We start from the raw sequence: 13,181 nt of genomic DNA, 5'->3' as shown, positions 1-13,181 counted from the left end.
AAGCCTCAATAAATTTAAGAAGACTGAAATCATATCAAGCATCTTTTCCAACCATAATGCTACAGAACTAGCAATCAACTACAAGAAAAAAGCTGGGAAAGTGACAAATATGTGGAGACTAAACAACATGCTACTGAACAACCAATGGATCAATGAAGAAATTAAAGGAGAAATAAAAAAATATCTGAAGACAACTGAAAATGAAAACACACCATACCAATTCACACGGGATGCAGCAAAACCAGTCCTAAGAGGGAAATTCATAGCAATTCAGGCCCACCTTAACAAACAAGAAAAATCTCAAATAAGTAATCTTAAACTACACCTAACAGAAGTAGAAAAAGAAGAACAAACAAAGCCCAAAGTCAGCAAAAGGTGGGAAATAAAAATTAGGGGAGAAATAAATGAAATTGAAACCAAAAAAACAGTAGAAAGGATTACTGAAACTAAGAGCTGCTTCTTTGAGAAGATAAACAAAACTGACAAACACTTAGCCAGACTTAGAAAAAAGAGAGAAGGCTCAAATAAAATTACAAATGAAAAGGAGAAATTACCATGGATAACACAGAAATACAAAGGATTATACGAGAATACTATGAAAAACTATATGCCAACAAATCAGACAATCCAGAAGAAACTGATAAATTCTTGTTGTTTGTCTTTTTAAAGATTAGCCCTGAGCTAACACCTGTTGCCAATCTTTTTTTCTTCTTCTTCTTCTCCCCAAAACCCCCCAGTACATAGTTGTATGTTTTACTTGTAGGTCCTTCTAGTTCTGCTACATGGACGCCACATCAGCATGGCTTGATGAGCTGTGCTAGGTCTGCACCAGGGATCTGAATCAGCAAAACCCCGGGCTGCTAAGGTGGAGAGTGTGAATTTAACCACTCAACCACAGGGCCGGCCCCTGGATAAATTCTCAGACTCATACAACCTCCCAAAACTGAATCAAGAAGAAATAGAGAATCTGAATAGACCAATCACTAGTGAAGAGATTGAAACAGTAATCAAAACCCTCCCAAAAAAGTAAAAGTCCAGGACCAGATGGCTTTTCTGGAGAATTCAACCAAACAGTCAAAGAAGACTTAACATCTATCCTTCTCAAACTATTCCAAAAAATTGAAGATGACAGAAGACTTCCTAACTCATTCTACAAAGCCAGCATCACCCTGATCCTAAGACAAGGACAACACAAAGAAGGAAAATTACAGGCCAGTATCACTGATGAACATAAATGCAAAAATCCTCAACAAAATATTGGCAAACCGAATACATTAAAAGGATCATATTCCATAATCAAGTGGGATTTATACCAGGGACACAGGGATGGTTCAACATCCACAAATCAATGTGATATACCACATTAAGAAAATGTGGAATAAAAACCACATGATCATCTCAATAGTCGCAGAGAAAGCATTTGACAAAATCCAACATCCATTTATGATAAAAACTCTGAATAAAATGGGTATAGAAGGAAAGTACCTCAAGATAATAAAGGCCACATATGACAAACCCACAGCCAACATCATACTCAATGGGGAAAAACTGAAAGCCACACCTCTGAGAACAGGAACAAGGCAAGGGTCTCACCACTCTTATTCAACATAATACTAGAGATTTTGGCCAGAGCAATCAGGCAAGAAAAAGAAGTAAAAGGTATCCAAATTGGCAAAGAAGTGAAACTCTCACTGTTTGAAGACATGATTTTTTTTCTTCTGCTGAGGATGAGTCACCCTAAGCTAACATGTGTTGCCATTGTTCTTTCCGCTTGAGAAATATTCACCCTGAGCTAACATCTGTGACAATCTTCCTCTATTATGTATGTGGGTCGCCACCACAACATGGCTGCTGATGAGTGGTGTAGGTTCACGCTTGGAAACCAAACCTGGGCCGCTGAAGTTCATTGTGCCGAACTTAAGCACTAAGCCATGAGGCCAGGTCCCTGGAGACACTATGATTTTATATACAGCAACCCTAAAGAATCCATCAGAAAACTACCAGAAATAATCAAAAACTACAGCAAAGTTACAGTATACAAATCAACTTGTAAATATCAGTTGCATTTCTATACTCTAATAATGAACTAACAGAAAGAGAATTCAAGAATACAATCCCAGGGCCTGGGCCCATGGCCAAGTGGTTAAAGTTCTGCGTGTTCCACTTCAGCACACACGGTTTGTGGGTTCAGATCCCAGTTGCGGACCTACTCCATTCATCAGCCATGCTGTGGAGGCATCCCACATACAAAACAGAGGGAAAGGCACAGATATTAGAGTGAATCTTCCTCACCAAAAAAATAAAAATAATGAAAAACAAGAATACAATCCCACTTATAATCACAACAAAATAATAAAATATCTAGGAATAAGTCTACCAAGCAGCTGAAAGACCTATACAATGAAAACTATAAGACATTATTGAGAGAAATCAATGATGACATAAAGAAATGGAAAGCTATTCCAGGGACATGGATTGGAAGCATAAACAAAGTTAAAATGTCCATACTACCTAAAGCAATCTACAGATTCAATGCAATCCCAATCAGGATCCCAATAACATTCTTCAGGGAAATAGAACACAGAATCCTAAAATTCATATGGGACAACAAAAGACCCAGAACAGCTAAAGCAATCCTCAGAAAAAAAAAATAAAGCTGGAGGCATCACAATCAATATCCTACAAAGCTATAGTAATCAAAACAGTATGGTACTCTTACAAAAACAGACACATAGATCAATGGAACAGAAGTGAAAGCCCAGAAATAAAAACACACACATCTGCGGACAGCTAATCTTCAACAAAAAGCTAAGAATATACAATGGAGAAAGCAAAGTCTCTTCAATAAATGGTGCTGGGAAAACTGGACAGCAACATACAAAAGAATGAAAGTAGACCATTATCTTTCACCATACGCAAAAATTAACTCACAAGGGATTAAAGACCTGAAGGTAAGACATGAAACCATAAAACTCCTAGAAAAAAATATAGGCAGTACACTCTTTGACATTGGTCTTAGAAGGATCTTTTCAAATATCATGGGAAATAATCTTTTCAAATATCAAGGGAAACAAAAGAAAAAATAAATAAATGGGATTTTATCAGACTAAAGAGCTTCTGCAAGGCAAAGAAAACCAGGAACAAAATGAAAAAACAACCCACCAACTGGGAGAAAATATTTGCACATCATATCCGACAAGGGGTCAATCTCCAAAATACATAAAACACTCACACAACTCAATAACAAAAAAAGAAATAACCCAATCAAAAAATAGGAAGAGGATATGACATTCTTCTAAAGAAGATATAGAGATGGCCAACAGGCACATGAAAAGATGTTCCACATGACTAGTCATCATGGAAGTGCAAATCAAAAGTACAATGAGATACCAATCTTACACCTGTTAGAATGGCTATAATCACCAAAAAATAACAAATGCTGGAGAGGATGTGGAGAAAAGGGAACCCTCATACACTGCTGATGAGGAATGTAAACTGGCGCAGCCACTATGGAAAAAAGTATGACGATTTCTCAAAAAATTAAAAATAGAAATACCATTCGACCCAGGTATCCCACTACTGGGTATCCAAAGAACTTGAAATCAACAATTCAAAGTGACTTAAGGTTTCTCAAAAACCTAAAAATAGAACTGCCATTTGACCCAGCTATACCACTACTGGATATTTATCCAAAAAATCTGAAATCCACAATTCAAAGTGACTTATGCACCCTTATGTTCACTGCAGCATTATTCACAATAGCCAAGACCTGGAAGCAACCCAAGTGCCCATTAACTGATGAATGGATAAAGAAGATGTATACAATGGAATACTACTCAACCATAAAAAAAAGACAAAACTGTCCCATTCACAAGAACATGGATGGACCTTGAAGGTATGATGTTAAGAGAAATATGCCAGAGAAAGACAAACACTATATGGCTTCACTCATATGTGGAAGATAAACACACAGACAAAGAGAACAGATCAGCGGTCACCAGAAGGGAAGGGGGTTGAGGGGTGGGCATAAAGGGTAAAGGAGCACCTATGTATGGTGACAGACAAATAATAATGTACAACCGGAATTTCACAATGTTATAAATTATTACAATCTCAATAATTTTTTTTAAAAAACTCAAGCTACAGATCAACAATCACGTAATACAGTCCTACTTTAGATGTTAAGACCCAAACGTTCTACGACCAAGTGAGGAGTGCTAAAAATTCTATGTCCCTCTTTAAAGTTCACAACGCACAACAATTAACATTATTAATGCTCTGAGAAATCCTCCATCAAAGAAGTATTTAACTCCATATATCCCGAATGTATTTTTTTATGAAATATAATACATATAAAACATGTCCAGTCAATAAAATGAAAATTACCTAAGATCTACAACTGAGCTTAAGAAAAAGAAACCTCCTCTGTGTCCCTCCCTGTACTACCTGCCTCCTCCCTTCACAAAGGGTACTTACATTCCTAAATTTTAACAATTTCCTTGTTAAACTTTTGTTAAATATTATATGCTTTGAACTGTATAAATTGCGTGGCACTTTATATATTTTCCTGCAACTTGTACTCAATATTATGTTTTTAACATTCATCTATATTGTTACATGAAATTGCCACACCTAATTTTAACAATCAACATAAGAAAGGCTTTACAAATAATAACTTATTCAATCCTCCTATCAACCCTATATGAGTGGGTTAGTTTTATATTTGCAGAAGAGGAAACTGAGTCACGATGAGGTTAAGTAACTTACTAAAAGTCACAAAACTAGTAAGTGGCAGAGCTGGGGTCTGATCCAGGCAGTGTACCTCCAGATGCTCTTCACCTCCTTATTTTGCTTCTGTTTTGTTGGCTTAACTAATTCTAACTTTGCGTGTGTGTGTGTGTGTGTGTGTGTGTGTGTGAGGAAGATTGGCCCTGAGCTAACATCTGTTGACAATCTTCCTCTCTTTTATTTTTAACTCCCCAAAGCACCCCCCCAGGACATGGTTGTATACCATACTTGCAGGTTCTTCTAGTTCCTCTATGTAGGATGCTGCCACAGCATGGCTTGATGAGTGGTGTTGGTCTGCACCTAGGACCTGAACCAGTGAACCCCAGGCTGCTGAAGTGGAGCATGCGAACTTAACCAGTTGGCCACAGGGCCAGCCCCATATCTTCTATTTTAAATGTCTTTTATTGTTCCCTCTTTCCAAATGGTATAAAGAAACTTAAAAGACTACCTCCAACCATCCCCCCCTTCCATTTACAAGTTACTCAGAATTTTTGTTCTCCATTTTGCCCTCCAAATTGTTTATTTTGCTCAATATTGCTAGGTTTACAGGAGTACTCTGAGGACATTTTCTATTATTATCTGGCTTCTCTTGCTGCACTGGTGAAGTCTGCTCTGGTTGATCATTTGCTGGAACTTTTTTACTCCGGCTGCTTTCAAAATCTTTGTTATTCTTCATTGGGCTTCGTGAATCTGAGTGGTCATGTGTTTCACTTACTTGTAAGATCCTATCCTCACCTCTCAGAATATTGCCTTTCCCTTATCTGTTACCTCCTTCTAATACTCTTCTTAGATAGTTTGAAATTTCTAATTCTAGTCTCCATATCTGAACTTCTTTCATATTTTTCATCTTATTTTTAGGAACTTGGTTACTGGTTATCTTGTCAGATCTTCCAGTTGATTAATTCTATCTTCAGCTGTGTCTAAACTTCACTCTAACTCATCTATTAAGTTTTTAAATTCAATATTGTAATTTTCATTTCCAATAGTTCTTTGGTTCATTTTCCAAATGGCCATTTTTTTCCAGCATATTGAACTTTTCTTAGAGTTCTGATGTGTTTACATCCAATAATTTTTAACCATTTTTAAGTGTACGATTCAGTGAGATTAAGTACATTTACAATGTTGTGTAACCACTACCACTAACTATCTTCAAAACGTCTTCAGTATCCCAAACAGAAACTCTGTACCCCTATACTTTCAATAATGGATAGAACAACCAAACAGAAGATCAATAAGGAAACAGAGGAGTTGAACAACACTATAAACCAATTAGACCTAATAGACATATAAAGAAAACTCAGCCCAACAAGAGAATACAGATGCTTCTCAAGAACACATGGAACATTTTCCAGAAGAGATCATATGTTAGCCCAAACAAGTGTTAACTAAAAATGACAGAACTCTTACAAATAATCTTTTCCAATAACAATGGAATGAAACGAGAAGTCAACAACCCAAGGAAAACTGGAAAATTCATATGTGGAAACTAAAACAACACACTCTTAAACAACCAACAGATCAAAGAAGAAATCACACGGGATATTAGAAAATATGAATGAAAACAAAAACACAATGTACTAAAATTTATGGGATATAGCCAAAGCAGTGCTAAGAAGGAAATTTATAGCTGTAAACACATAAAATTAAAAAAGAAATATCTCAACCCAATAACCTAACCATGAACTTTAAAGAATTAGAAAAAGAGCAAAGAAAACCCAAACCTACCAGAAGTAAGGAAATAATAAACATTAGAGTGGAGATAAATAAAATTGTGAATAGAAAAATACAAAAAGATAAACCAAAAGTTGTTTCTTTGAAAAGATCAACAAAATTGACAAGACTTTAGTTAGAGTGACCAAGGAAAAAAGAGAGAAGACTCAAACTACTAGAATCAAAAATGAAAGAGAGGACATTACCACCAATTTTACAAAAATAAAAAGGATTATAATACTACGAGCAACTATATGCCAACAAATTGAGTTAGACAAAACGGACAAATTCTTAGAACCACAATCTACCAAATCTGATTCATGAACAAAAAAACCAAATAGACCTATAACTAATAAAGAAATTGAATCAGTAATCAAATATCCTGTTATAAATACTTCGTTTATCATCCTGGTTTTCAAAAGAATTCATATTAACATATTTTTGACAAGAATATAGACTTTTTTGGGTCTCCCATAGTGGTAGCTAATTTGAAATTTTCAAATCTAGTCTGTATACAATACTGCAAATTACAGCATTAATTAATGGGTTTTTTACTTTTTTTTTTTTTGGGGGTGAAGCAGATTGGCCCCGAGCTAACATACTGCCAATCTTCCTCTTTTTGCTTGAGGAAGATTGTCACTGAGCTAACATCTGTACCAATCTTCCTCTATTTTGTACATGGGATGCCATCACAGCACAGCTTGATGAGCGGTGTGTAGGTCCACACCTGGGATCCAAACCAGCAAACCCCGGGTTGCTGAAGCAGACCACACAAACTTAACCACTACGCCACCTGGCTGGCCCCTAATTACAATGTTATACTGTAAAATATTTTATGTGACACAATTCTGTAATAAAATTTTTTTAAAGGTTAAATGAAAATCTATTTCCAGATCTTTCATTTGGTTTATACACTGAACTATACTAATACTTCCAGATTGTTTAGAAGAAAATTTTTAGTATCTTTAGAAACAAGGAAAACTATATGGCATACGCAATTCATCCTGCAAATTCTTAATGTTAGGAGACAAAATACCTATATTATTTCTAAAAATAGAGCAAAATAATTTTTGACAGTTCAACTATACACATACAGTCACTATCAACTAAGACCATATTCTGGTCTTCACAGCACTTATCCTTAGTGGAAATTATCAGCTTATTTGTATCTGCCCTCCCAAACACATATATGAAGGTAAGCTCCCACCTTGCTGATAAAATATTCCCAGCACCTAGCATAAAACACAGCACAAAACAGGTCTTCAAATATTAAGTAAAGGGAATAATAAATACCATCAAGAACAGGATGGGCTTCCTCAGAACAGAAAGTCCTTTATCACTGGGGAACACCACTCATCATCAATAAGAGTTTGGATAAGATTACAAATCCATTCTAAAAACATATGATACTAAAATTATAAAAAATACTACAGCACTCAAGCAGTGAGTACTCATTAAAATAGTTATTTTTAAATTTCTCTTATCTTGATTTCTTAAATTTCTATAACATATATTACTATCATATAAAAAAAAACTAATAACAATTATTTTAACAAAGACAAATCAATCAAACAGATCACCATTCAATTAAAAAGTAGAATGACTTTTCTTTTTAGTAAGTACCTTTTCTTGAAAGACAACAGCAGTTTCCAGCCCTGGCATGATGTCCAGTAGGAGTCTGCAAGCCGCAGTATTCAAAGGGGGTTCTCGGCTTGTCATCACATATGCATTCACTAGCTGTAAAGAAAAGAAGGAATACTTTTCATCTGAAACTTAACGCAGTCAAATTAATGAAGTCTAATAAATCCTTAATAAATTCCCATCACTCACCTAAAGAGTATTAAAGAAGACTGTACATAACAATTAATAATTAAACCTTTTATTATTATAGTTATGATCCTGCTGAACCATGATAATAGCACATATAATTTCTTCTATAGCTTTAAAGTCAAATCCCCCCAAAACAACAACTCAGCAACCATAAAAAACTTAAAGCTCAAAGGGTATCACCATGAAATCACCCCCATCCTCACATACACTTCTCAGAAGGATAAAGCAGGGCAAGATAAGCCCCCCACTCCACATTCTTGACAATGATTAATGAAAACCTTGAATTTTGTATTTTCATATATATAATATATAAATAAATGTATTAATAAAATTTTCCTTTTAGCACTCATCAAATATTTACTGAATCTCTACTACTACGTGGCACTGCGTTCTGTGCTGAGTATACAACAGTGAATAAGACACGTTCCCCCATCAAAGGATTTCTAATCCAACAGAGGTGACAGCTGGGAAAACAAATATCATGAGTACAGGATGCTACAGAGCCTATAGGAGGCCACACAACCCCTGCAGAGGAATCAGAGAAGGCTTTAGAAAGGAAGGGATTCCAAGCCAGAATGTAAAGGACAAGGGGTAGTAGCTATGGAGGCATGGAGAAAAGAGGTGGGCCAAAGGGCAAGAACTGAAAATTGAAAGAACAAAGGCCAGAGACAGATTGGATTTATATACTAAACTAAGCAAGAGGGTGCCATGATCACTTTTTGCATTTTAGAAAGATTTCTGGGCTATAAAGTAAAGAGAGGGTTGGAGAAAGACAAGATGAGAAACCAGTGAAGAGGCTATTGCAGTAACCAAGTATGAGATGGTAGTGGCTAAACTAAGGTCTGGCAATAAGAGCAGAAAGAAGTGGAGGGATTTGTGAAGGTTAAGGGATAGGGAATGATAAGACCTATAAGTTCACTGAATAAGATAGCTTGAAGGAATAAAGGATAACTTCTAGCTGGCTAGACCAAGCACACCATTACTGAGCTAGAGAACACACTGTAGAGCAAACAATTAGCTACATGGAATTCAAGGTGCCTGTGGGTGATATACAGGTGGGAATGTCTAGAAGGCAGATGGAAGTGATATGAAGCTGAGAAAAGACACTGGTGATAGAGAAATAAATTTGGGAGTTAATACAATACAGATAATAATAATAGCTAATACCTACTGAGCCCTCATGTGCCAGGTTCTGTGCTAAGCACCTTTCATGCATAATTTCATTCAAGCATTACAAAAACATTTTAAGGTAAGAACTATCATCTCTATTTTGTAGATTAGGAAAATAAAGCCTGAAGAGGTTTAAGTTGTCTAAAGATGAAACTGTCAGTGAACAGTGGAGGCGCATCTGGATCCCAAACATGGATCCCAAACCCCATACTCAAGCATCATGCCATTCCACCTCCAAAAACAAACCTAACAGCAGCAATTTATTGAGCAACTACTCTATTACTATGTTCAGGAGCTATGAGTGCTATACATATTTATTCCCCGGCTCATTTACTCTTCAACAGCCCTGAGTTCGAGAAAGCACCTTTCTCTCCCTCCATATGCCCAATGCACACACCACAGTTGTCAGTGCAGAATCATGCCACATACACCACTCTTATTTTTCTACTCAGGAACCCAACAGGACTCCTATATTCCCAAACTCAAAATTATCTTGCCCAAGGATGAGCAGATACCTTGGGAGCCCTCGCCAATATTCAACTGAGCAAAGTACACACCAAAGAAAAAATACCTTGGCCACAACCAGGACTTTGGTAAGAAAGAAGTTCACGTTTACTCTTTATCTCATTGAACCAATACCAAATGAAAACATCTACCCACTCTATTTCCAACTTTGTCAAGGCCTCAGGAGAAAGCAAACTACAAAAAACAATAAAGGTACAACATCTGCTGATGATAATCTCTGGAGAAAAGAAAGAAGCAAACCTACTGCATTCATGAAATCATCATTCTTGAAGAGTATTCTCAGCAAGTGGCCCAGCATACATTCTGGATCAGCTCGACCTAACAAAAGAAGAGGGGAGGAAAAAACAAAGGAATGAGTAAGTCATCCCAGTCAAGCAACTTAGACCTCTGGAAAGGCACCTGGATTTTTATAAGTACTATTAAAATGCCAGCAAAAATAAACATAAACACAGAAAAGATTCTTTTGATGAATTAGATTTCATAACACACACTGTTGAAGATTAAAAGTAACAATATAAAACTGAGACAATGCTCTGTAAACTTCCACGTCCCCGGCATGTAGCCTACACAGCAATGCTGAATTAAATGAGCACTAGACCCAGACCAGCATCACTAAGAGTATACAGGTCTAAAAAAGAATCATAAAGGAGCCTAAAAGAAAGGAAACTCTTGATTTCCCAACCAGAAAAAGGTAGGAAGCACAACTTCTTTTGATGAGCAGCCTGGAGAAGACAGGCTCCAAGTCCAATGTCTCTTTCAACTAAAATGCCAACAGCAGCAGAAATGCATCCTCAAACCTGTAATGACACCCCAGATTGGGAGGGAATCCCACTAAGCAATCACCAACTCTACAGATACAGTAACCTTGGCCATTTTAACTTCTGAGCTCCTGGGGAAAGAAAGGAGGCCAGGAACCTAGGATCTACTCAACATACAGCCTAAAGTCAAATTAGTTAATGGTTGAAGGAATTATTGGTTTGTTTTTAAAACAGATACCATCTACTTTATTTAATTTTCTTTTCATAGCATTGGAGTGGCAAATTTAGTAAACGATACAATTTCGGATGAAGAAAAGATGTAAGCCGCTAAGAAGTTTTTACTAAGCTCTAATTAGTATCCCAAAGTAATTCACAAAAAGAAAAGTTAGAGAACAGTATAATAAAAACAAATGAGGAGTTCGACTACCTAACTTTCTGTTTATAAATGATGAAAGAGACCCATAATAAAAATTAATAGAAATTATGCCCAATGACAAATACTGCTTAACATTAAGAGGTAGGGAGGAAAAAATTATCTTTAAATTTCTACTAAAAAAAGGCATATAATTTCTGTCTCTCCCTTCTTTCTCGTTACCATTTCATTCCAAGGCAATGTACTAAGCATGATCATCTCTCTTTAATTCCTTTCATAATGCATTAACTTAATTTTTTATTTCACATTCACTTTCGTACTTCATGTTCTGACTGCTTTACTGAAGATGTGGGTTAAATAGGTGAATAGTCCTCTGAAGTCACAAGTGGGGATGTCTAGGACAAGAGCAGCAGGTAACATCATATAAACAACTAGACAACATCTGAAATGCCTAGCTTCCTTACATTTGAGAACAAATGTGTAAGAAATAAAAATAAATCCTGGAACATTAGGTGGATATACAATGTTCTTATTTTTCTAACTCCCACTCATGCTCACTCTCTCTCCACATACAATATCCCAGACTCTCCTCTCCACAAAGGACTGCTTTTGGCTTTAGAGAGAGAGTTTACATGCAGTGTGGGCCCATACATGACTTAAGCTTTGCCCATTGGTAATCTACCTTAGAGAGAACATAAAATGGCAAAGTCTCAAGTCCCATATAGTTCTGTATCATATAACAAATTCCATGCCAAAGCAGGCTGGGTTGTCATGGCTCTAATTAAATCAGCCCAAAATAAAACCAAATTAACATGAGACGGCATACTTTAGCTGATGAGACACTAAGAGAGACATCATGAAGTCTGTTTTCCACATGAATAAGGAGAACAGATTAGTGATTACCAGAGGGGAAAGGGAGGGTAGAGCAAAAGGGAGAAAGGGGCACATGTGTATGGTGATGGATAAAAACCAGACTATTGATGGTAAGCATGATACAGACCATACAGAAATTGATATATAATAATGTACACCTGAAATTACAGTTATAAGCCAATATGACCTCAACAAAATAAATAAAAAATAAAATTTTTTTAACAAAGAAGTCTGTCTATTATTCAAGGTTCCAAGTATCAACTTCACAGCTAAAAGCAAAGCACTGAATGCACTCTCAACTACATTTCCCTCATCAGTAAAAAAAATAATTATCGTTGTTAAAAAGATAAAGGTATAGAGGGGCTGGCCCAGTGGCGCAGTGGTTAAGTTCACACACTCCGCTTCAGTGGCCTGGGGTTCGCAGGTTTGGATCCTGGGCATGGACTTAGCACCACTTGTAAAGCCACACTGTGGTGGCATCCTACACAAAATAGAGGAAGACTGGTACAGATGTTAGCTCAGGACCAGTTTTCCTCACCAAAAAAAGATAAAGGCACAAAGGATAACACTTTTTGGTTTAAAAGTCAGACAGGGAGAACATTTTTCTCTTTTTAAGTCTTTGTACTCATACCAACTGAGTCAATAAGGTATACTTATATAATTTAGTTCCTTTAAATTAATTACATTCTATGTGATCAGTAAATATTACAAATACTTCAATTTTTCCTCACTGCCCCCACCTTGAGCAATACTTTAACAAATAAAAGGTCTTAAAACTTAGCATGAAAGATGCTATTTCAATTGAAAAGTATTCCTACTAAGCAATTTTCTTTTGTAAGAAAATTAGAGCCAGGCTTAAGAGAACACAGGTCTCACCAGGGTGTCGATCATCAAATGGGTCTGGATCCCCTTTACGATATTCTTCAGTTTCTTTTTCAATCAATTCAGACATCCTAGCACAAAGGGAAGACAGGGTCAACTCTAAACAAGACAGAAAAAAATGTACCACCATCTACAATAGTCAATTCAACAAGCAAAGTATAAAATAAAAGCAAAAAGTTAGAAAAAGGGTATTTTCCTGATGAACACAAAGATCTAAACAACCATCTCATAAAACAATTTCCAATTCCAAACTCATTCTTCTCTCTACTTTC

General features: G+C 36.3%; 1 protein-coding gene across 3 annotated transcripts in view; it reads right to left on the bottom strand.

Moving 5' to 3' along the window:
* DCAF1 (DDB1 and CUL4 associated factor 1) overlaps positions 1-13,181 on the bottom strand; it is a 73,753-nt gene that overhangs the window by 47,410 nt on the left and 13,162 nt on the right. For all 3 annotated transcript variants that reach the window (XM_014840545.3, XM_070493012.1, XM_070493011.1), the window contains exons 3-5: positions 12,904-12,980; positions 10,268-10,341; positions 8,122-8,235 (exon numbers count right to left, since the gene is read on the bottom strand). In XM_014840545.3, the coding sequence (XP_014696031.3) occupies positions 8,122-8,235; positions 10,268-10,341; positions 12,904-12,980 (265 nt within the window). The remainder of the gene's footprint in view (positions 1-8,121; positions 8,236-10,267; positions 10,342-12,903; positions 12,981-13,181) is intronic.

This window comes from Equus asinus, chromosome 21 (genome assembly GCF_041296235.1).
Source record: "Equus asinus isolate D_3611 breed Donkey chromosome 21, EquAss-T2T_v2, whole genome shotgun sequence".
Lineage (NCBI taxonomy): Eukaryota > Metazoa > Chordata > Mammalia > Perissodactyla > Equidae > Equus > Equus asinus.
The sequence above is the reverse complement of the archived record's forward strand: the minus strand, read 5'-3'. Positions and strand labels throughout refer to the sequence as shown.